Genomic DNA, 25254 nt, shown 5'->3' on the forward strand with positions numbered 1-25254 from the left:
ACTGGACCTCACACTCCGATTTACCTACACTAAACCTCACACTCTGATATACCTACACTGGACCTCACACTCCGATTTACCTACACTTGACCTCACACTCTGATATATACCTACACCAGACCTCACACCCTGATATACTAACTCAGTTGAATTTACTGGATGAAAATGGAAGCTCACGAATTTGGTGTAAACATGACAGCTACTATACTTGTCAGGCATAACCGGTGGGGCTACGTACATGGTGATCAGTCGTCCCGGGGCCACTGTCTCAGAGATTGTCCAGAATGCCGATGAGACGATGACTTCTGACAAGGAGTGAGTTATTTATCTTACCGTTGTTACATCCTGCATAGCGCAGCTTCACTTCAATCAACCGACTGCCTCTTCTTTAATCCACCCTCATTATTGTAGTGAACTGAGCTTCGCCCATACCAACTCGGGGAAAATGCAAATAACCCTGAGATACTCTACGACTCAGCAAAGGCTAGTAGTAGTGGTTCATCAGTGTAGGTGAGTATAGATCATGATCAGTAGTGCATGTTGTGATATGGAGGTGCATTTAAGTGCAGGTTGGGATATGGAGGGACATTCTAGTGTAGGTTGGGATATGGAGGTGCATTCTAGTGCAGGTTGGGATATGGAGGTGCATTCTAGTGCAGGTTGGGATATGGAGGTGCATTCTAGTGTAGGTTGGGATATGGAGGTGCATTCTAGTGCAGGTTAGGATATGGAGGTGCGTTTAAGTGCATGTTGGGATATGGAGGTACATTCCAGTGCAGGTTGGGATATGGAGGTGCATTCCAGTGCAGGTTGGGATATGGAGGTGCATTCCAGTGCAGGTTGGGATATGGAGGTGCATTCTAGTACAGGTTGGGATATGGAGGTACATTCTAGTACAGGTTTTGGACAGACGAACTAGTGACCAGTGTTTGGTTGTCTAGGTAAGAATGAAAATACGTTTGAGTGTTGAGATGAGTGCATGTGGTAGCTGCAGGTGCAGTTGATCGTACGTAAGTGTAGAGGATCTTACTTGGTGATCTGTTCAGGCAGGTGTCTGTACAGTCAAACACTGATATATGAAGTTAATCCATTTAGATACATGCTTTGATGTGACAACTCTTATTATTTTTATGAATACACTGGGTGTCGTTCAATTCGTTCCACAGTCTAAAGACAATTTTAGCCATCTGCCATTGTTCATGACCACACTTAACAAAATTGACTTGTCTCAAATTCATGTCTCAGTCTAGGCCTTTATGAACATTGAAGTGATAGCTGTGGCCACACTAATAAATTGTTCATGATATTTATTGCTTTGCCACATAACTACTTTTTGGACCAATTGGCTCGATTTTTTTAGCCAAATTTTTATGAGCAACTTCTTTTCAACAGAATCCATCTTTCAATCTGTTTCGCAGCAATTGTATTTACCCAGTTTCGATGCCATATATTTTTATTGCTCCTTTAATTCATAACTTATATCTCTCAAATTACTGTCTTGGACAGTGGCTTTTGATAACTTTGAAGATAAATATTAGACGACTTCAGAAATTTAATGAATTGCACAAAGCTAGCTTTTGCCAAAACACGCTAGCTTCTTCGCAAAGGTTAGGAGTGCATAACGAGTCATTGCTGGTAGCTATAGAGGTCAGTGCCATATTTAAGTAGCTGAGTGTGAGTGTGTATATTTTGACCTCTGACAGTTCAGCCTTCATTCTGCTGGATTTAGTCAAGTCAGCGCACTCTCCATCCTCTTCATGCTCTGCCTATTTGCGGGTGTTTGTCTGTGCTATTCATTGATGATATAGCACTCTAAATTAGTGCAAACATGCTGCTGTTGCCTGTTTTTGCTGCCTTTTTCTGCTACCTGATTGGTGAACCCTACCCTCTGACTACTCTTCTTTTGTAGTAACCTAAGACCGATGAAAGCGGACAAGGATGTGCTGCCAAACCCTTTAGTCGTGCTAACTTTATATAGTGGTAGAGTTAAGGTGGACAGAAAACGTACAAAATACCAGAAAGCCACACTCAATCCAGTATTTGATGAAACGTAAGCTCTGTGTTGCAATTTCATAACACAACTTAATCTCTGACACCAACTGTGACAACAAACATAATACCAACCGTGACACCAAACATGACACAAACCGTGACACCAACCATGACATCAGCCATGACACCAACCGTGACATCAACCGTGACACCGACCGTGACATCAACCGTGGTACCAACCGTGACATCAACCATGGTACCAACCGTGACATTAACCGTGACACCAACCGTGACACTAACCGTGACACCAACCGTGACACCAACCATGACATCAACTGTTACACCAACCGTGACACCAACCGTGACACTTCATGATGGGATCCACATACATCGCCAGTGCCATTTTACAACCTGGTATAGTATAGCCTCTGGACATTCTTGTTACATGACACTATCATATTATCATACAACCTTGTCTAGCATCGCCACATGACGTCGCATTGGACGATCATTTATTACCGCGTATAATCCTCATTTGGCCATTATCAATATAAGTGTATAAAACTGTGCAGGATCACATGCAAGTCTGCACCACCAAACAGCCTCTATATGATTGTATATGATATTGCTGTATATGACCAGATACAATACATAATACTGTATGACTAGATATACCTATTTACTACTGCATTATCAGAGCAATATGTACTACTGTATAACTAGATATAATATGTACTACTGTATAACTAGGTATAATATGTACTACTGTATAACTCGGTATAATATGTACTGCTGTATAACTAGGTATAATATGTACTACTGTATAACTAGGTATAATATGTACTACTGTATAACTAGGTATAATATGTACTACTGTATAACTCGGTATAATAAGTACTACCGTATAACTAGGTATAATATGTACTACTGTATAACTAGGTATAATATGTACTACTGTATAACTAGGTATAACATGTACTACTGTATAACTAGGTATAACATGTACTACTGTATAACTAGGTAAAATATGAACTACTGTATAACTAGGTATAATATATACTACTGTATAACTAGGTATAATATATACTACTGTATAACTAGGTATAATATGTACTACCGTATGTCCATAAAGAATACTTAAAACTGCAACCATACATTGCATCACCGGTTGATTTTCTATAGTATCAATCATATGCATTGCCTTAATGAGAGTGTAGAATGCTAGCATACCATAAATGCTGGTAGGATGACATTAATAGTGAATAGATAACCAATGCAAGTATAGCTCTCTCATTCCTTCCATCTAGATTTGAGTTTGAGCTCCTTAAGCCAAACCTTGAGAATTCACTCGTGGAACTCAGCATCAAGAACAAGAAGAGGTTGTTCCAGAAGGGAAAGTCGAGCATGGGTTCGGTAGGTTTCCTATGGCTTATTTCTCGATTGATACGAGGTACTGATGTCTAATCAAAGTCAACTGATTGATATGTTATCATCAGAATACTTAAAGACACACTCAGTAGTCCGTTAGAAACCAACATGTATGCTCAAAAAGTATAGGTTTCTAGAGCCAAGTTCTATGGCTTTGCTACGCATTGACATCGGATTGTCGATGTATTGCATTAAAATGCTCATGTTGGTCTACACCAGTCGAGATGACATCGATGCATATGGGGTTGACTGAAATAACAGACCCTCGTGAACTGGAGGTTTAGCCTGAGGGTGAAACTGAGGCCTGGCAATGCTGGAATACACGATTTTATTAGAGTCAAATTTATGGCATCCAAGTTTGGATGCCGAAAAAAATCTTCTAAAAAATCATTTACGTTATAATTTCTATGGATGACACTGTAATGCAAACAGGTTTTTGAGAAAATGATTATGAACCAAACAGCTCATGGCAAGATGTGATAGAGTGACAAGTCAGTCTCATATCACAGCTAGTAAGCTGGTGTACTACCCCAGTTAGTTAGGTAGTCTAGTACTACAGTTAGTAAGGTAGTCTGGCACTATGGTTAGTGAGGTAGTCTAGTACCATGGTTAGTAAGGTAGTCTGGTACCATGGTTAGTAAGGTAGTTTAGTACCATGGTTAATAATTATGGTAGTCTAGTACTATGGTTAGTAGGGTAGTCTAGTACCATGGTTAATAATTATGGTAGTCTAGTACTATGGTTAGTAAGGTAGTTTAGTACTATGGTTAGTAAGGTAGTCTAGTACCATGGTTAATAATTATGGTAGTCTAGTACTATGGTTAGTAAGGTAGTCTAGTACCTTAGTAAGGTAGCCTAGTACCATGATTAATAAGGTAGTCTAGTACCGTGGTTAATAAGGTAGTCTAGTACCATGGTTAATAAGGTAGTCTAGTTCTATGGTTAGTAAAGTAGTCTAGTACCATGGTTAGTAAGGTAGTCTAGTACCATGGTTAGTAAGGTAGTTTAGTACTATGGTTAGTAAGGTAGCCTAGTACCATGGTTAGTAAGGTAGTCTAGTACCATGGTTAGTAAGGTAGTCTGGTACTATGGTTAGTAAGGTAGTTTATTACCGTCGTTAGTAAGGTAGTCTAGTACCATGGTTAGTCAATTTTTAGCATTGGGGTCTCAATTTTTATAGACAGGGCTTATAACGGAGACAACACCAGTTGGTGATAAGCTAAAGTTGTATTCTTTTTGTTTTGATAGTCAGTGAATGGGTGTTTTAAGATTGGGTTAATTGTGTGGTGTGGTTTATCTTGATGTTCTTATGTCACGTATTACATCATTTCTTGCCTTTTGTTCATTATGCAACCCTTAGTCTTATTTTACCGCGGTTTGCCTAATTGTTTACTATTACGCAATCACTGCTAGAGTTGTGCACTGCTAGTGACCCTTTGTTTAGGGTTATAAAGAGATTGCAAAGATTAGAATGTTAGTCTGTTTTCTTTGTTCAATCCTCTATTATAGTTCAGTATGCACCTCTATAGTTCAGTATACACCTCTATAGTTCAGCATTCACTTCAGCAGTTCAGTATTTGCCCAAAAGTGTTATCTTACTTTTCATAACTAGACCCTGTTATTAACATTTACATCGATGAAAATCCCAGTTCTTCATAGCTATGCATGCAATTTAGTTTGTGTAATAGCAATTTTAGATATCTTTCCTTTGAATGGTTTAGTTAGCTATTAGTTAGCTATTAGTTAGCTATTAGTTAGGTTTAGTAATTAGTAATGGTTTAGTTAGCTAGTTCAAGCTACATATATATTTTAGCAATATGACTTATATCGTCTGCATCATCTATGCTATTAAAGACACGCCTACCCTGACCTTCAATGTTGCCGTTAGGTATGCATGTGTGTAGACAGTTACTACTGAAAACTCTGGCACTTTTACAGTATATGTACAGAACACAAACTTATTCACGATTAAAGTGAAATAATGTCAAATAATGTCTAATGCCGTTGTGATTCGAGTAAGCTGCCAGTTAGATCGTCTGTTAATGGGACGCCCGTGTCAGAGAAAGAAAATTAATTGATCAGCTGCTCTTTAGGTTATACGAAGGTTTTCACAAACTATGGAAACAGCAATGACTCTCTGATTGCGTATAAAACTCAGTCTAAAGTGTAGCGACCCGCAACATATGGTGTTTGTGATGTGAATAGTTTTACATCGATGTCTATAGACAACTCCTGTTCACATGGTGCGCCGCATGGGATATTTTACTAATTTTGTAGATCACTCAAGGTCTAGTGCTTGAGCGTCTCGGGCACTCCTCGTAACAAGGGTACAATTTAACAACAAGCAGGCCCCGTGTAACAAATATATAATCAAAACTAGACATGCAATTTAATTTGTTCCGCCATTTCTTTGCAAGTTGTAGAGATGGTCGTATTATGAGGCTTTACTGTATACGTAGGGTTTAAGTATTCAACTCCCTCATTCTTATTTGTTAATATATAACTTATATAATATATAACCAATTCGACGCAACTTGATGATTTTAAAGTTGCACAAACTACAGCCATATTTTATGAATAGCCATTTTCTCTTTTAAAAATGAGTTAGATATTCCAACACACGGCAATCAAATTATTTTTTATTGATCCATATCTTTGACTCACTATGCATTTTATTATACAGCAAAGGTAGCAAAATATTAACCTGGTAAGAAAAAGCACCAAAATAAGTTTATTATCTATATTAAACAAATAAGCAAAATATGAGATACCTTATACTATATCTTACTGCTACTTTTACCATTAGAATCTAGCACTATCAGCTGGGGACGGCATTTTCTTCACTTGTTGTGACAGTTATATTCCAGGGTAACTTTGATTACATAAGAGTTAGCATTGTGCTGTACGGTTACCTGTTGTGAAGGTTACATCACAGTTAACATTGAGGGTTATCTCGTTACTTATGAACTATACCATGCTGTATTATAATTTGTAGGTAAAAATGTAACGAATTATTTGAAAAAAAATGGAGTTTTAAAGGTCTTCTCGCACCCTTAACACATATTCTGACTCCAACAGAGACTTTGTGTTTAGTGTGATAAAACTACACAGGTTTAGTGTTGCAGCCTTGGTTGAGACGTTGTTATAACAAACTGTCTGAAAATGAAACTCACAATGCCAATAATGAAAGTTTCATTCCTGAATGATCGGCTGATTCATTACATTTTTAAGTATGCTCAGTCTGTGAGATATACCAAATCATGACCTGCGTCTCCTTGCTGGTTCAACTTCCACACGAAAGTCAGCCAAAAATATGAGAGCTAAAGTGGGTAGCATTGATTCAGAGAGACATGTTTGTCTGTCACGCAGGTACTGGTGAGTGTCAGTGAGCTGAACCTGAGTGAGGCCCGTACTGCGTGGTACATAGTCAGCTGTAGAGAGTCTATGGAGTCACTCAATGACACAACACAGAGCTTCGCTAGCCGCTCGTGACAGGAGACCGTCTTTCCCAATTTCTATTTATTATACACTTTATTGACAAACTTGTATTTTTATTTGAGCTGTGCTCAACCAATCAGCATGCGAGCGTCAGTAAAAAAATATGTAGAATTTTTAAGCGTGTAGTCCACCTCTTGATGTCTTTGTTCATTTAACCAGACATCCCATTTTTAAATTGAATTATATAACTTTATGATTTACAGGTTCTGCATAAATCTGTATTATAGTGAATTAAATAGATATTCCATGCAATTTTTGGGTATGCATCAGCATTCCTATTTTAAGTTTATATGGTGCGTGTTTAGATCTAGTCTCACATCAGCCCATCATGCTATGCATAAATATCTCACAATTTTGGTCTATTCCATTTTATGTTTACTTCTTCAAACATCAACTCTGCAATTAATGATCCCAGCTGCTCCTTTTGTGTTGTATGGTCACTTTTATGGTAGCACTATAATTATTATACAATCTTAGAATACATTATATAATATAAGCTTCAACATCATCATAAAATTAATGATTTGTGTTTGAATATTCTGCATGACATAGACACGCAAATCTTGTTAGCTAAATTGTACTCAGCAGGCATTTGCTGAAGGCACCACGCCCATCTATACATGCACATACATCCTTGCTTATTGAATACGTGTACCTAGGTTGTTGCGCACGCACGCGCTCGTCACGTGCTTCTAAGCGTCAACGGAATGTTATTATACCAAAGGTCATTGTGATCCAATGGGAGCGTTGGTTTGAGTCACGTGGGTATTGTTTACGTTTTCGCCATCAGCTGGCAATCAGCTGTTTTGCAATATAAGTGACTGGTTGTCTCTGGGAGTGGAGATTTCATGCATTTGCAGCACTACTGTATCTCCAGTGGCAAGCTTCCTTCACTCATCGGCTCAATATTTCAGGTTAGTTTACAGTACCAAATATTACACTTAGTAGCTATCATCTGGAAGGTTTTTTTATAGGTGATCATCTTATCCATTTGTTGATGTGTGTAAACTATGGACCATTCCTGCATAAGCAGGGTAATGTATTCCAGCAATACTAGCAGGCAATACTTCAATGAATACTTAATCGTCACTGCGCATTGAGGCCAGTAGTAGAATTTGTGATGCCGGTTGTGCCATTGCTATGCTAAGCTTACAAACATAGTAACACCGAAGAGATTGGAAGGCCTACATATCCGCTTGAATAGAGCTAAGTTCGTTTTGAGAACTTTTAGCTATTTGTACTTCAGGTAAAAGATGTTGACAAGCATTCGCGGTCTACTATTTGGAGTTAGTGTCAGTAGTGCTAGCCATGAGGAATATGTGGGAGCCGGGGAAGATGCTATAGCTAATACTCTCTGTACAACGGCTGCTGATGACGGGTGGCTTCTAGTGGATGATGGTAGGTTGCAGAGAGATTCTATCCCTTTCTAAAACATTCAAATGTATACATTATCTAGGGCAGCGGAGTCCAGTGCACTAATAAAGGTCATTCTTGCCTGTGTTGCTAAGCTCTTATAATTGCTTATAGAAGTGAATGCTCCTGCCAATAATTGCATGTATTGATCTCTGAAGGTTTGAATTGGCCGGCAATCGCAGTAGTGTGTAAACGCTTTTTGGCTGCTTCAAATTGCTTGTTCTCCGTTCCTTTGTGCTGCTTGTTCCTTAGAAACCCGTTCAATTCAAAATAATATATTATTGAGCCTTGCTTTTAGTTGGACCACTGCAGCGCACTGATATATTCCACTCACTTAGTTAACCCTGTTATTGTGTGCGCAATAGGTACCCTGCCTGCTGGCTAGTATTTGCTGATGCAATGCTCTCATTTATTTGGACATTTACTGTGACAAATTGCGTTGCACTCATTCGCCCTGTCAATCAATATTGTAGTCAAGACTTATGCAATGCCAACCCTGCTGTTGTTACGCCACGCAATGTTATACCTTTTTATGAGTTCGCAATGTTATACCTTTTTATAAGTTCGCAATGTTATACCTTTTCATAAGTTCGCTAATCTCTTGCAGAATTCACTAAATGTTAATTTACTGATCTAGATTATCTGTCCTATACCTGAAAAAAAATGTCACATGCTTTACACAAATTATTATGAATAATATATTAACAAAAGTTCAGAAGCTTTCCATCTAAACTCGGCGGATGAGATCTTTGGCAGCATATCATTAGCATAGACACTCAACCCTGGCCTTGTAACCAACTAGACTGTAATTAGTACAGAGTAATACTAGTCTTGCCCCAACGCTCTGTGCAATCAATAGTGACGCCGTCTATCTACTGCTATAGCAGTCGTAAAGATAATCAGCCAAGCTTGTAGCAAGCTCGCCTTAGCTCCAGCTGCCTCTTCATCCTTATAAATTCACTTTACTTCACATTGCTGGACTTGACAGGCCCCTGTTAGTGCTTCCTGCTTGCTAATGTTTGCCTCATTTGCTTTTTGTGCTGACTCTTCATGCTTTCCTTGGTTATAAGCATTTACATGTGTGCATCAGTTTGCTTTAAAGCTTTGCTCGCTGCTTTTATCTTTGCTGCCTGCTTTCTGCTGCGTGTTTAATTTTAGCTATGTCCACAGATCACTCACATTCTTCAAAGGCCAAATCCGACACACACTGCGTCCCTAAAGATAGCCATAGGGTAGCTGATGACTTCTCAATAGATACTGATGATGGGTGGTCTATAATGCCTCCCGCTATTTTAGATTCTCCTTCGCAAACGATCTTGCCTGATCCGATGGAAAATCTTTTCATTGAACACCCGAGCATGTCGGTATATGGAGCATTACCACCCAAAACAATTTCTATCTTGCAACCTGAGTCTTCTGAAAACGCTGCTGAGAGCGTGGTTAGCCAATCCTCAAACATGAAAGTTCGTTTACCGGCCAGAAGGTCTGAATGTTACAACCTACGCAAGTTGTCTATGCAAAATGCCAGCAAGTCAAAGAAGCAGACGACGAGGAGAGCCTTTAAACAGCTGAACCAAACGAGCCATTACCCCAAGTCTGCGAGGCTACACGCCCCTAGGTCATTTGTATTTCAGCCCCGCAAGTAGTCCTAGTACCCTATTAATAATTATAGTATCTAATCATTTTCTATTTATTAGTAATACTATAACCCAGGGAAAAATATGTTCCAAATGCCTGGGTCAGTCGGGACAGCCAGCAGGATGCGAAAAGGCTATGTTAATAGTTTGTTCCCGAGGAGTCCACTCTTTTTTGCACTGAGCATTACTGTTGGCTATTAGATCTTGACTCATAAAAATTTTATTCTTGCATTGTTAGTTGTAATCTCTCCTAAGAAAATTGGAAGTAGTGTCGCTCTAGATTGAAGCACTTGTACTTGATTATGGACTATCACTTGAAGGCTATTTTAGTCATTCCATTTGCCTAGTTTCAATCTTTCATATTTTCTCTTTATTTTTTTATTAAGAATGTAGTGTGTAGTCGCTGTCTCATCACCGATTCATCAGGTTTTCATAATCTCACTTGTCCAGGAATTTTTCAATATGAGGCTATTACAGCTGAGAGTTATTGTTTACACTCATTCAGAGAGATTTTTGTGAATTACCACACAAGTCGGGTCTTAAAGACTGTCTTTCATAACTATTATTTTGGTATGTCGGAATAACTTTAAAATCATATTATTTCATTGAGCATGGTGTCTTTGTGCTACATTGATGTCCTTCACTGACTTTGTCTATGAAAACATGGAAAATACAAATAAAAATTGCAAAACTGTAAATGTATTTGTATAATGCATAAATATCTGAAATGACGCAATGCTAAAACCATTGCTGGGTAACTGAAATTGATAGAACAGTCAACACCTGTCGCTGTGATATTGATTCCCTGTGTTGTGACAAGCTTATTAGTACTACTGAACAATGGCCAAGAGCGTAACCATCTGTTCTTTCCAGTATTAGATACAAAGTCATTCAAAGGCCCTCGTCTGACATATCGAACGAGGCCAGGATATCCATACTGGAAAGCCAGCAATGCAGTTTTATTCCTCTGTGGGAGGTTTCTCATCGGCTGCTGCAGTTTGTTGAGTCAAGGCTGCATCTTCTGCAGCAGCAGGTTCTCCTTCCTCCTCTGCAAACATTACATAACAGCCATCAGCGTATATGTGTAATTAATTGCTCTAACACTTAGGCCTAGCTAAATATAGGTGAGTGAGGCAAATAGCTATATTGCCGAATTCTACCAGTGCTCAAGTAGAGGTGAGAATGTAGTGGGCAACGTATAAACTGTTGTGCAGTTCAAGCACTGTGCACAAATGGGACGAACATAAACTACACTTTGCAACAGTATTTCACCTTCTTCTGAGTAACCTTCTGTGTATTCAGATTCAGAATCTAAAATATCAGGATTAGACTAAGACACACTTCTGCAATGGCTACAAATTTGAGGGTAGCTAAGCAACCCACAGCGGGAGCCATGAGTCTATACAGTAAACTCGGTTAACTAAGTGAATGCTCGATTAGCTTGAGCAAGGAAAAGCAATGAGCAATAAGTACATAGACTCGGCAGGAGAGCTGATTGCAAATGTGCATTCTTGAAACGCACAGGCAGGTTGACATGGTTGTAACCAGCTACCAAGTACTTGCTAATGCCTCTGGTCGAGCTTTGGGGATATGTATGTTTGATTTTAAAGTCTGAAGCATAGCCTGAGCACCTTAATAGCGCTGCGGATTAAGCGGATGCGCTGCATTTGTGATCCACATGCATGCAAGAAATTCACATATGTACATGATAAGACTGGCAGACGATGAGGTAAGACCAGGGCATTACATCAACATAATCAAAGCTATTTAAATGCTATTCACTGAACAATGGAAAGCAAAGAAGCGATAGCAAGCAAAATAGTGATGCGTTAGCAGGAGATGGGCAGCGAGGCAGGTCAGTATAGAACTGGCAATGCAGAGCAGTTCCACGTAGCAGCCTTTGACAGTATCTGCAGGTTATACAGACTGCCAAGTAATAAGCGCCCAACCTTTCGGCTTAGCCGCGTCTTCCGTCGACTTAGTCTCGGCTCCCTCATCTGTTGATTTAGCTTTAGCTGCCTCCTCTTCTGGTTTATCTTCTACTCCTTCGGTTGGCTTATCTTCAGCGGATTTGTCTTCCTCTGGCTTATCCTCCGCTGGTTTGTCTTCATTTGATTCGGCAGCTGTAGCTTCTGGCTCTTTAGCTGGTGACTCTTCAGCGGGCTTATCCTCTGCTGACGGCTCCGGAGCTTGACTGTCTGCCGGTGGTTTCTCCTCTGAAGTTGCTGGCTCTTGAGCGGCAGGTTCTGTCGGGACAGGTGCTATAAGAATGCATAAGCAACCAATAGACTAATGACTAGCAACATAAAAGACTGCCTCCGAGGTGATCTGATTTGGTGGAACTCAATCAAAGTGAAGATGCAACTAATAAGAGCCTAAAGAATGCGAAAAAATTAGCGTGATAATATCTTAGCCAGAGGAAATGTGCATATTTGTGCGAGAAAAGCTCATCACCAACACTACTTACCTTCTGCGGCTGATTCTTCTGGCTGCCTCTCTGAGGCATCAGTCTCTGTACCAGCGACTTCTGTGTGCTCCTCTGCAGGAGCTGCCGCCTCTGTCACGGCATCTGTTCAAACAATCCAAAGCTATTTGCCAATTCACATATAAACTAAACCTCAGTTTGTGCATTTGGTAATTACATAACACTGATGGACCGCTAGTAGCATGCCATTGCTTGGTGCCATTCACATAACTCTAGAACTGAGAATAGGAATTATGCCCTAACACTTTCTAGACATACCTGATTCCTCATCAGACTTCGCTGGTACATCAATCTCCACTCCCTCATGCAAATGGCTCAATTCTACAAGAAAAAACAATGCTTAGCAGACTTTTCTACAAGTCTGCATGTCCAAAACAAGCCAAACAGAATGCCAGTTGTTAGTAAGCAAAGGGACATTAGGCAAAAGAGAGAGTGACCCACTATAGAATACAAATAATGAGATTAAAAAGCAAGCAGTGTGCTGTTGCACAGACATATGGCAGGATTGCTTAGTCATAAGTACATATAAAAACTGGAAGATTGTTCTACATCATGAAATATTTGCTAAAAACTAGGTATGAATTGAAAGATTAAGCATGCTTTATATGCAAAGGGAAATAATTATAATATGTACAAGAAACAAACTTATATAGTTTTACAATATTAATATAAACTTGTATACAGACCAGCAGCACCATCTAAAACATACACAAATAGACTGACACATGCCAGTCCGAGACATTTAATCAGCGGAATCAAAGACAAGGAATCTTGCTGAGCCAATTTGTGAATGCTGACTCACCGACAGCAACAGTTCCGTCTGGTTTAGTTTTCAGGTCACCAAATATCTCTTGTATCACGACTTTAGCGCTTCCTTCAGACGTAGCGCCATGCACTGCGTTGGCCTTCACATCTGATCCAAATTGAGCACGAATGCTAGACAACAGACAGCGCTGCATATTACAAGTTTCTATATCAATATTGATTTACCATGCAACAAAGTAACACATGTTCTAGCACAGCTTCTGCCTTAGGAGAAGCGCTGAAGGCCATACAGATGGTAAGACATGCAAAGGTAGTGATAGCTGGTATGGTCACACAATGATAGTGTTATTTAATAAGCTATTGGTGTATGTTCTAATATTGCTATCGCTGTGTAATAGTCACACACACTCCGGACATTCGATCAACACTCGTGTGATCAGCTAACAAAACTAGTTACTACCCCATCAAAGTGTACCACTTGGTGTTGATGCCACGGTTCACTTTTCCGAAAGGAAAATTGTTATTGTTGTAAATAGCTATTGTTGTACTTTTGGATTGAGTTCTAAGATATACTTCTCCATGATGGTTTGTAGTCTGTAACCCTAATTCATCCCAAAAATTACATTCTGAAACTACATGAATTTGCATTCCTTGTTTAGTTACTTAACACTTGACTAATGTTACGTAAGCCTTTCAGCAATTTATTAGGCGCACCTTCTCCCTAGTTTATTGAGGAATTTGATCAATAATTATTATGTTATGTACCTGTTAGGAGCATTTTCTTTGGCTTGTAACGGATCAGTTGGTCCTATCACGCCTCTCCAATTGTCTACCGCATCTTCCTTTGTCAACACCATAAATAGCGTGGGCCCGCTGCAATGACACGCATCAAACACCTTCAACTATTTGTCACATAATTGATTTACTGTGTAATTATATAATTCATGTTTGTTCTAATTATAAAACAACAACAAAGTTTGATAGCTGCAAGCATCATTGCCATTGTTGTGGGTAAACATTCTGACTAGTAAGATCCTGCTCTGTAAAGTTTTGCTAGTGAAAGCTACACCTGGTCATGTGCTCTATTAGGTCTCCAAAGTAGTCCTCTCCTTCATTTTGCTTATAAAGCATGCTTGCAATATCCTTTGTGAGAGTTGTCTCCTTTCGGGCAGCCACATGAAATCCAGCTTCTTTTATCTTGCTGAGAATGTTATCTATAATACATACACTCATATTATTGCTATTAAACTAGAATTTCTGCCGCAGCTCAATTAACACTATATTATGTAACTCGGAAGCGCAGAGTTGCCTACCGACTAATTTAGATTCGTCATACCTTTGTTCTCATACGCATCTGGCTTAATGACTGCCAGTGTCTGTTGCATGGGGAAGAAGAAATTGAGCTCCTGCTGAGCTTTTTGAGGTGAATCAGAGCCATGGAGCATGTTTACTTCTGTATCACCTACAAAAGGATAAAATCCTTGAATACAATTTGAAAGTTAGAGCCTGGTGTCTCAACGACGGCAATTTCTGTAAAGAAATACTTTAAATACCTGTATATTTATTGAAATAAACTTTTGGTCAACGATTTAAGTGAAAAGAAACAAGTTGAGCAGCTTTTAAAGAGCCCGCAGTCTTGAAAAGACTGTGGGAAAAAGAGAACTAGGGCTTTGCATGGTTTGCAGGTACTTGAGGGAGTGAGCAAATGAGCTCTCATCTGCATTGCTTTTTACTAAAAATAAGTAACTTTGTGTTTTGTTAAGCTTTTAATGTAATAAGCTGTGTTCTAAATCTGAACCAGACATGTCTCATGAGACTTCAGAGATTTCCTAATAGGACAAGCCTGGTCTCAGGTGCGTCATGAAAACAACAAGATGAGCAGCAAGAGATAATGTAAATGAACCAGGAATAGAAGAGTGATGTCATGAGCAAAGAGTATGACTCCATGAGGAATAGACTTACTCAGTCACACGCAGAGTAAATAGATACAATCATTGCAACCAATATGGCTCGAGATTACACGGCAGATGAATAGATGAGTGCAGGCTCATTTAGAGACTGGGATTTAGAGACCTACGGACTTAGACTTAGAGACTGCTGTCCAACACTGCAAGTCGTAAAAGAGGTCAGAAATGCAAGATGTACGCTAGCCTTAGGCAAGGGTGTGTAAAAAAGCATAGTAGCAAACAGAAACTGTGGTCGAAGAGGTCATTGGCTGCTGCTGATTCACAATCGCTGAAAATTTGTTTTTTAGGCTCTTCAGTTTCTGACCCTTGGAAGCAGTGACTGCGGCAGCATAAAACCGGCGATGTCATATCGTATGAACATTTTAAGATAGTCAGGTGTGGACTCATGAGCATTCATCAGGTTTTTAAGATAGTAAGGTATAAACTCAAAAGCATTCACCAGGTTTTTAAGATAGTAAGGTATGAACTCAAAAGCATTCACCAGGTTTTTAAGATAGTAAGGTATGAACTCAAAAGAATTCACCAGGTTTTTAAGATAGTAAGGTATGAACTCAAAAGCATTCACCAGGTTTTTAAGATAGTGAGGTGTGAACTCAAAAGCATTCACCAGGTTTTTAAGATAGTACGGTATGAACTCAAAAGCATTCACCAGGTTTTTAAGATAGTAAGGTATGAACTCAAAAGCATTCACCAGGTTTTTAAGATAGTAAGGTATGAACTCAAAAGCATTCACCAGGTTTTTAAGATAGTAAGGTATGAACTCAAAAGCATTCACCAGGTTTTTAAGATAGTAAGGTATGAATTCAAAAGCATTCACCAGGTTTTTAAGATAGTAAGGTATGAACTCAAAAGGATTCACCAGGTTTTTAAGATAGTTAGGTATGAACTCAAAAGCATTCACCAGGTTTTTAAGATAGTAAGATATGAACTCAAAAGCATTCACCAAGTTTTTAAGATAGTAAGGTATAAGCTCATGAGCATTTATCAGGTCTTTGAGAGATAGAAGTCTGACTATCAGTGTGTCTACACAAGAACAAATTTATTGACCTAAGGCTAATATTATCACTGTGGCCCTTTTGCTAATACATGTATGTGGTAAAGACATTAGAATCCTTTTGTATTTTTTGGTGTTAGAAATTCACTCATACTGCAAATAATTACATAGATTGTCTAATGCATTATTATCTCTATGTCATTTGTCGTTATATACTTGACTTCTTTGTTTTTGTACTTTACGACAAAATAAGTATGACACTTGTTAATTCTTAAATTTGCTCCGTATTTAATCGTCAGATTACATCTATTAATCCACAATTTGTCAAGTTGGTTAATAACCTTCTTGCTGATATGAATATTATCAACAGACACTATCATAGATTTCTCTCTGTATTTGCAAAATAGACCTCAGTCCAGACATCGTTACACTCGCATGATGCATTTGTTTGAAATATACTCACCAAGTGCATACTGAGCTCTGAGACTATTTGGTTCTTGTTCTTTTGCTTCAGTTACGGATGTGGGTCCTAGCATAGTTCTCCATTCTGATATAGCATCATTTCTGGCAAGGCCCAGCGCTAACACTGGACCGCTGAAATGAATAACTTTCTGTCAATACATCTGAACATCTACTACTGAACATCTGTTATTGTTTACAAGTTTATGTTGTTACATGTTATTGTTTACAAGTTTATGTTGTTACGTGTTATTGATTACAAGTTTATGTTGTTACATGTTATTGATTACAAGTTCATGTCATTACATGTTATTGTTTACAAGTTTACATTGTTACATGTTATTGTTTACAAGTTTATGTCGTTACATGTTATTGTTTACAAGTTTATGTTGTTACATGTTATTGTTTACAAGTTTATGTTGTTACGTGTTATTGATTACAAGTTTATGTTGTTACATGTTATTGATTACAGGTTCATGTCGTTACATGTTATTGTTTGCAAGTTTACGTTGTTACATGTTATTGTTTACAAGTTTATGTTGTTACGTGTTATTGATTACAAGTTCATGTTGTCACATGTTACTGTTTACAAGTTTATGTTGTTACATGTCATTGTTTAGAAGTCTGATAGTTCGCTGTTAGACACAAATTTTGCTGAAGAAAAGCATCAAATGTGATAAACAGATATTTACAAAAAATAGAATATCACGCCGACACATTTGCCAATAAAACCGAGTATGATGATAGAAAGTTTTACATTGGCCACTGCTGCAGCGAGCACTACAAATGGTATCTCCAAAATAAATGTCATTTCACAAAGAATGGATGCAGGTGCCTTGTACTTTTGCCAATGACAAAATACTTTTGTCAATTTTAATTGCATGTCAAATTGGTTGTAAAATCACAGCTAGTTTATCAAGGCAAGTTTGTAGAGGTGCTATTTGCGTTTAGAGTTCAACAAAATAGCTACAATAATAACGTTATTTAAAAAAATGTACAACAGCCAAAGTTTCCTATCAATTAAGTCCCCTTCAACTCAAAAATTCCATGTGCACATTAAATGATGTTTACTTTGCTACTGTTATCTTACTAAGTTGACAACAAGTCTAGATTGAGATATTTATCTCTTACTCTGCTAAAATTATGAACGATATTGGAGGTTTGACTTTCACAAAAATAGTAAATCCGAAAAACAAATAAATCTCACAACTAGAAGAATTTAAGCAACTTCTATTCATCATCTTCTTTCGGCTTTTAACATTTGAGTGGTTGCCACGGAAACTGGTATATCCTGGTACAAAATATATTGTGACCACTTGCTCATGAGGCTTGTGGTACAGAAGCAATTTTGGTTGGACGCCCTGCCTAACGCCACCAGTGGTTGTGTGATTCGTACCACTGACCTATTGATTGCATGCCAGCGTACCTCCACTGAACCATGGCTCCCCCCATTAAGCAACTTGTATTCATGAGTTCTATAAGCTAAATCGCTCCAGGATTACTTGTTTATACAGCAAAAAAGGTTATCATGTGAACAATTGTCAACTTTTGTCCTCGCAGGTACTCGTGAAACAAAGAGAGTGCAACCGTGTACCTACATCAGTCCAACTTGTGAGCTCACCTGGTCATCTTTGCTATGAGTTCATCAAAGTATGGCTGTTCCTTGTGTTCTTCATAAAATCCCTCAACCTGTTCTTGTGTCAGCTGCACTTCCTTCTGTAAAGCAATTTCAAAACCAGCCTCCTCTATCTTCTGTAGAATTTCATCTACAAAGACCCAGAGCATTGAAAAACATCTGTAGATAATAGTTAATATAGATGAGCACTTACTATTTTTGACGAACTGAATTTTTAAAAACCTTTTAAAAAAAATCTTCAGTAGTAATAGATGTGTTGCTATTGGCTAGAGATTATTTGATGGCACTGTTTGAAACAAACTAACCAGCATATGCTATCAAGAGTAGTACTAACTAGCACACTCTATATACAGTACCACTAGTTAGCACACTCTATATACGGTGCTACTAGTTAGCACACTCTATATACAGTACCACTAGTTAGCACACTCTATATACAGTACCACTAGCTAGAATACGCTATATATAGTACCACTAGCTAACACACTCTATATACAGTACCACTAGCTAGCACACTCTATATACAGTACCACTAGTTAGCACACTCTATATACAGTACCACTAGCTAGAACACGCTATATATAGTACCAATAGCTAACACACTCTATATACAGTACCACTAGTTAGCACACTCTATATACAGTACCACTAGTTAGCACACTCTATATACAGTACCACTAGCTAGCACACTCTATATACAGTACCACTAGCTAGCACACTTTATATACAGTACAATTAGCTAGCACACTCTATATACAGTACCACTAGTTGGCACACTCTATATACAGTACTACTAGTTAGCACACTCTATATACAGTACTACTAGTTAGTACACTCAATATACAGTACCACTAGTTAGCACACTCTATATACAGTACCACTAGTTAACTAACTAGTAAACTCTACTCATGCTCACCTTTCTTTTCTACTAGTACGTCTGGCCTAATGAGAGCAAGTGTGCGTTGAACTCCTCGTTGTGCAACTCTGCTCGGAGCTGCTCTACTGCCTGGTTTAGCGACTCGAGGAACAGAGTACTCAGGGAAGAAGAATGCCAGCTCCCTTTAACATAGTTGCATTTTGTTAGTAACCTTAAGACTAGTCTTTCTTGGTCACCACAGACCAACAAGCTATATTTTGTTTGATGCATGCATCATTATAAAACATGAGTCTTGTCAGTTGTAACTCAATCAAACTAACGATCTTTTAATACCAAGAGCTTTCATAACATTTTGGTAACATTTGCATTTCCCGATCCATGAAAATAACTAAAGTTTTTAAGATAAAATATAAAGTTGTACTACTCAATTCACAACACCTCATCAAACCTCTTTTAAACATAACAATATTGAAACCTACTAGCGAAGTAATGCCTCCAAAATATGAATAAAATACATCATTGCACATGAGACAGCAGTCAGAAAGTTTTTTTCTTACTAAAGATGCTGTATCCTTCTTTGCTGTCACAGTAATTATTATACAAATATTATATACTGAATTTAAGTAGTTTGTTTACAATTTGTTGATGATATTTTATTTTTATTATCTATGTGTTACCAAGTAGACAAGGTGTATCTGTGAACTAATCGCTCTATCACCATCACAGCGAGTCCACAGCGAGTCCACAGCGAGTCCACAGGGATACAGCAAATCAACAACGCTGCTATTTGATTTGCTGCTGCAAATTTAACACAATGCTAAATCTTTTCACTGATTGATTGAAGACTTTTAATTACCAATCTCAAAACTCTATTTTTTAATAAGACAATATATATTTGGGATATTCTTATTTTGAACTGACTAAAATAATCTGATTTATTCAGATTCTGATTGGTAGCAGGATTACCTTCTAAATCGTTTGAAAGTAACAATCCTTTTAGGTAAATTGCAATCCTTAACACTAAAGCCTGGTCTGATACAAGCATTATGCTCAGTGCATTTTAAACAATCGAAACCCTGCTTCACTACTGTAGTTTCAGTGAGGCAAAAAAAGTCAGTGCAGATAACTCTAAAGAGGCCGTAAGTTCCAGCAAGAAAGTATAAGATAATATGTCTAAGATCTGCCTACTGATGCATGTCTAAGGAGATTGCGCTGAGTTGAACTTATACATCTACGGAGTATTCCAAAGCAATTTCGTAGCTGAGCAGTTGTAAGTCAGAGAAAACGAGGCTTGTCTGGAGTTGGAAGTGTAACGAGAATGATTACAGGAAGCTGAGTGAGCAGCACTACAATAAAGAGCAAAGGTTGACAGCGAGCAGCACAGATAAACCTACTTAGCGGCAGCGTCGTGGGAGTCAGAGCCATGCAGAGCGTTAAGCATCTCCTTCGTACCATACTTGGCACGCAAGCTGTCAGGCGCTTTCTCCTTGGCCTCTTCAACATTGGTTGGACCAATCAGCTCTCTCCACTCATTAATGATGCCCTTACCTAAGAAGAATGTACAAGCTTAAGTTAAAGTCTTATACAATGTATATACAAGTGTACAGACTTCTAGCCATGCTCTGATATACATTGGTATAACTGGGTAGACAAAATAGATGCCTCTGCCTTTGAAAAACTGGTGAAAGGCCAACTAACAGGCAACTAAGCACGGTAGATGTTTGTGATCTTACAAACAGGTTGAACAAATCAAATTTAACATTTGAAGGATAAAAATATGAATTAGGAATGAATTGATCATAGGAGTTATATAACTAATGACAGGATAAATTCGAAAACGGAATTTTGTTAAAATTTTATAGCCAACCGTCATCTGGCTTGCTGAGCAGCAGCACATGACTCGGACCGCTGCACATGAACTCAATCAGCTCATCAAAGAATGTCTCATTCTTCAGATGATCGTAAAAGTTTCGTGCCTCTTCATCCGACAGCTTTCTCTCCTCGTTTTTCAATATTTCTATGCCAGATTCTTTCAGCTACAGCAGATGTGTTTTAGTGTTTATCCTATTTCAATATGATGACATATGCTGTCTGTATATGATGACATATACTATCAATATATGTTAGTATACTGTATAATAATTTACTCATACATATGCAGTCAATGCCTACCTAAGCCTTGCACGGTCCATACATTTTAACAAGTACATAGCATACATATACATAACATATACATGTACGTATTTAATTCTACTAGTATAGATCATTTAAATATGGAAACTTTTGATGTCTGTATAACATATAGACATACATATGATCACATATATAGACAATACATTTCATCACATTATATCAATGGCAGATGCTATCATCTTATGTTAAAAAATACCAACAATATATAATAAAATGTGTTGTCTAAATTCTTTATCATATTTTATACTTATAAGATAATATATGCTATCTATGTGTGTTAACCTAAATATATGGTATATAATAACATATGTTGTCAAAATATATTTAACATATAGCCTACCACTATTTTCTGATAACACATGCTGTCTGTATATGTTCGCAAGTAAAATTCCACGAGCATTTCGTATCCAAGTGCCACAATCAACTTTCTGAAAATTAGTTGTGTACAGCGAATGATTTGAGACATAGATTATAGGTTTTTACCCGTTCCAAGACTTCTTCAGCCTTTCCATCTCGTACAATATCAGGCTTAATGAGTGCAACAGTGACTTCTTTTGGTACCATCTCAGCTATAACAAGGAATTCATGTTTGCAGTGAGCACACTCATCGCTTGCACTAAAGGTTTGCTAGTAAAACTAAATACATAAATGTAATTCATAATATTTCTAGATAATATATGATCCAATTATTGAAACAATACACAACAGACATAAAACCTATGAGGCAGCATCCTGGCACTAGACGACAGTCAGCATTAGGAAAATAATAGTAAGGGGAGACATCAAGGTTACCGGTAGCAGGCTCTAGTAGTTTGTCAGTCATTATTCTCTGAGATATTGATGCTAAACAAAATATCTGAAGACATCATTGACAAACAAGCGCAGTTGTGGCTGATGTTTCTCTGCCACTAGTTCACCAGAACATGAATGTGGAGTATATGAGAATTATAAAGCAAGCACTTTAGTTTAATGAGTAAACCAAATGAAGGAGAAGGAGTTTTCTTAAACCTACTAAATAGTGTTCTGGAACTTACGCTCATCACTCTTGTCTGTATCCATGTCATCATCCATATTAGATTTATCGCTATCCAGGTGGGCAAAGAGTGGATCTCTTATCTCAACCCTTTCCGCTTCTCCCTTCAGAACCTTGTGTTCTTTCTTAAGCTCTTCCAGTACGGTGCGAGACAACAACGGGGCATTCGCTCCTCGTACCACTGCCACAAGACACCCACCCTAAAATAAAATGGCAGCTCTTCAAAAACTTGGAATAATATCATAAAAAATAATGACAAATGTCAAAATACAATGTGAGATTCAGGTGTGTATTTTGCAACAAAACTCAAAATGAGTAACCAGATAGCCAGATGCACATTTAGTGAAGAGAACACCCAACCAGAGTCATGATGCATGACAAGCAGGACATACCGCGTAGAATAGGAAGCAGGGTTGACATTTCCCTCTGTACCTTTCTAATGAGTCGATAGTGTCAGCTTTAGCCTGTAGCAATGAATAAATAATACATATGTAAGTAAAGATTTACTCAAAGAATTAAAGCCAATCAAATATAAATAGGGTGTAAAATAAATACTTTCAACGGGCTTGTACATGTTGTTAGAATGAGTGGATGGAAAACACAAAAACTAAACCTGTGGGGGCAGCTTGAATTGGCAGTCTGTACTATTGAACAATTTAAAAATTAAACTTTTTTAAATATTTTAAGAATGGTGTAATGTTGAAACTGACCGATAAGAATGTAAAATATCATATTTACCTTTCTATGACAATCACCATAATTAGCCAACAACACTTGCGGGTTGGTCACAACACATATACAAATAAGAATATAGCTCATAAACAATATGTAACTGATAACCTCTGCGTACAAGGACAGGGGTTTGACAAACAACAGCTTGGTGGGAACACATAGGCAGCAGGCAACTTCATACATACCGCTACCAATTTGAGCATTTTATCATGGTCCACCTTTACCAGACAGTCTTTAAAGACATTGAGCATGGCCCGTGAAGGACCAGCCCAGCTCTGGTAGGCTTCTATAACTGTTAGATTAGCAGATAAAACATTAGCAAGTAAGTATGCTACAGACAGCCAGTAGGTGAGCAATGAGGCCTAGAGCTGTTTGGAAACAGCGGCTCAACTTACCATCGCAAAGTGCAACAGGTCATCGCTTAACTCATTACGTATTCTCCTAAAGTTGGCCAACATGGCCTTGCAAGGACCTGCCCACTCTTGGAACACGTCAATCACTAAAAGATTGTTTATGCATGAGGAGAACAGCGGAGTGATGCAAAACTGACATTTACAGCCAGTCTTGATCAGTTTACCATGTCTATAAAATAGGTACTTAAAGTCTATGTATTCAGTTTAACATGTCTATGAAATAGGTACTTATAAACTAGTTCTTCATTTTACCATGTCTATGCAATGACCAGGTATTTAGTTTACCATATTTAGGTAATAGATAATTATGGACTTTCTCAAACAATAAATTGTATTCCTTCACACATCATATGATTTAATTATGCTCGTAATTTACTCGGGGAGTTGCTACACCTGTAAGTATACACTAGCCATATCTGAGTTTCAGACAACTTCCAGGACAGGGAGAGGTATTTGCACCAAAGTATCATGTATGCACAATGTTTTTGAAGCTGATGCATACACAGGATACTTGATGGCTCATAATATGTAAAACAAGCAATGTCATGCTCGTACAGCAACATGAAATGAAAATGTTTTACTTTGTTGCTACTAACCTCTTCAGAGGTATTGAAATGCCAAGCAGCGCTAAGTTGTAATTTACCCAACAAACAACAGACAAAATTCAGTAAGACGAGTCAACCGCATAAAAATACTACCAACTGTAAAGCTATAAAGTATTAGTACCTAACATACCCATAAGGCCCTCTTTAGTCATTGACTCCTCCCATTCCTCTTGGGTTTCTATCATCTGCTGCAGAGCGATTTCAGTCTTTTTTCTTGCCATTGCGTAAGTTGATGATTAAAAGACGAGTTACGTACAGGCGGCTACAAAAATTATTTTATATTAGTGTACATATTTTACTACATACTATAGTGTATATATTTTCTTTTAAAACATTCTGCGCTAGTATTGTACACTAATACGATACAAATGCTGAATACTACTTACATACACACACAAGTTATCACATACAAGGAAACACACACCTACAGACACACAGACAGACATGTCTAATTAGTATCTACCTTCCTACTCAAGTTTTGTATTGTTTATGTAGTTTGATTTTATGATTCAATTCATTTCTGGAACACAATGCCCAAAGATCAGCTATTTTGCCGATGCTCCTTCTGTTTACGCTACATATGTCAGTAGTTTTAAGCCTGTTTAGGAATGGCATTACACATTAATAAATTAATAATATAATAATAAATCTTGCACCAGTTTCTGAACTACTAATGATTTTTCAGCTCAGAAGTAAGCAAAGTAACACAAATGTTAAGCAAAAGTGAAAAATCTAAAAACACAGAACAAACCTTATGCCTTGTAGTGAGGCATTTAGAAACACTGAACTAGCCTCATGTCATATGAATCCTAGTTGGATTGCAATTGGTACTTAAAACATTATAATAGGCTTTGGCTTTTCCTGTTCAGCTCTATCATGGTTAGTACAGTGCATTGCGCATCTTATTGCATCTACTTATTGTCATGGTTATTACAGTGCATTGCGCATCTTATTGCATCTACTTATTGTCATGGTTATTACTGTGCATTGCGCATCTTATTGCATCTACTTACCATCATGGTTATTACAGTGCATTGCGCATCTTATTGCATCTACTTATTGCCATGGTTATTACAGTGCATTGCGCATCTTATTTCATCTACTTATTGTAATGGTTATTACAGTGC

General features: G+C 37.9%; 3 protein-coding genes across 6 annotated transcripts in view; 2 read left to right on the top strand and 1 right to left on the bottom strand.

Annotated features, from left to right (window-relative positions):
- LOC137391025 (extended synaptotagmin-2-like) overlaps positions 1–7561 on the top strand; it is a 37697-nt gene extending 30136 nt beyond the window's left edge. For all 3 annotated transcript variants that reach the window (XM_068077362.1, XM_068077365.1, XM_068077364.1), the window contains 5 exons: positions 216–315; positions 412–510; positions 1910–2050; positions 3300–3405; positions 6790–7561. In XM_068077362.1, coding sequence (XP_067933463.1) covers positions 216–315; positions 412–510; positions 1910–2050; positions 3300–3405; positions 6790–6912 — 569 coding nt within the window. In that variant the 3' untranslated portion in view covers positions 6913–7561. The remainder of the gene's footprint in view (positions 1–215; positions 316–411; positions 511–1909; positions 2051–3299; positions 3406–6789) is intronic.
- Positions 7562–7714: 153 nt separating this feature from the next.
- LOC137389928 (uncharacterized) lies at positions 7715–10666 on the top strand. Its single transcript, XM_068076117.1, has 3 exons — positions 7715–7832; positions 8165–8316; positions 9628–10666. Exons 2-3 carry the CDS (start codon positions 8172–8174, stop codon positions 9975–9977), a joined length of 495 nt encoding a protein of 164 aa, XP_067932218.1. The 5' UTR covers positions 7715–7832; positions 8165–8171; the 3' UTR covers positions 9978–10666.
- Positions 10667–10695: 29 nt separating this feature from the next.
- Positions 10696–24384, bottom strand: LOC137391867 (thioredoxin domain-containing protein 3 homolog). Of its 2 annotated transcripts, none has more exons than XM_068078411.1 (18): positions 24258–24384; positions 23505–23608; positions 22770–22841; positions 22379–22577; positions 21828–21913; positions 21019–21187; positions 20546–20699; positions 19191–19333; positions 18260–18404; positions 16643–16773; positions 14555–14680; positions 14288–14432; positions 13984–14091; positions 13256–13389; positions 12712–12774; positions 12436–12537; positions 11241–11279; positions 10696–11016 (listed from the first exon to the last, which is right to left on the bottom strand). In XM_068078411.1, the coding sequence occupies exons 1-18, from the start codon at positions 24346–24348 to the stop codon at positions 10928–10930; spliced, it is 2100 nt and encodes a 699-aa protein (XP_067934512.1). In that variant the 5' UTR covers positions 24349–24384; the 3' UTR covers positions 10696–10927. The 2 variants fall into 2 exon arrangements, with proteins under 2 accessions (XP_067934512.1, XP_067934511.1); XM_068078410.1 differs by lacking the exon at positions 11241–11279 and adding an exon at positions 11918–12229 and having other exon boundaries at positions 10704–11016.
- Positions 24385–25254: the final 870 nt, after the last annotated feature.

This window comes from Watersipora subatra, chromosome 3, assembly GCF_963576615.1.
Source record: "Watersipora subatra chromosome 3, tzWatSuba1.1, whole genome shotgun sequence".
In the NCBI taxonomy this organism is placed as follows: domain Eukaryota; kingdom Metazoa; phylum Bryozoa; class Gymnolaemata; order Cheilostomatida; family Watersiporidae; genus Watersipora; species Watersipora subatra.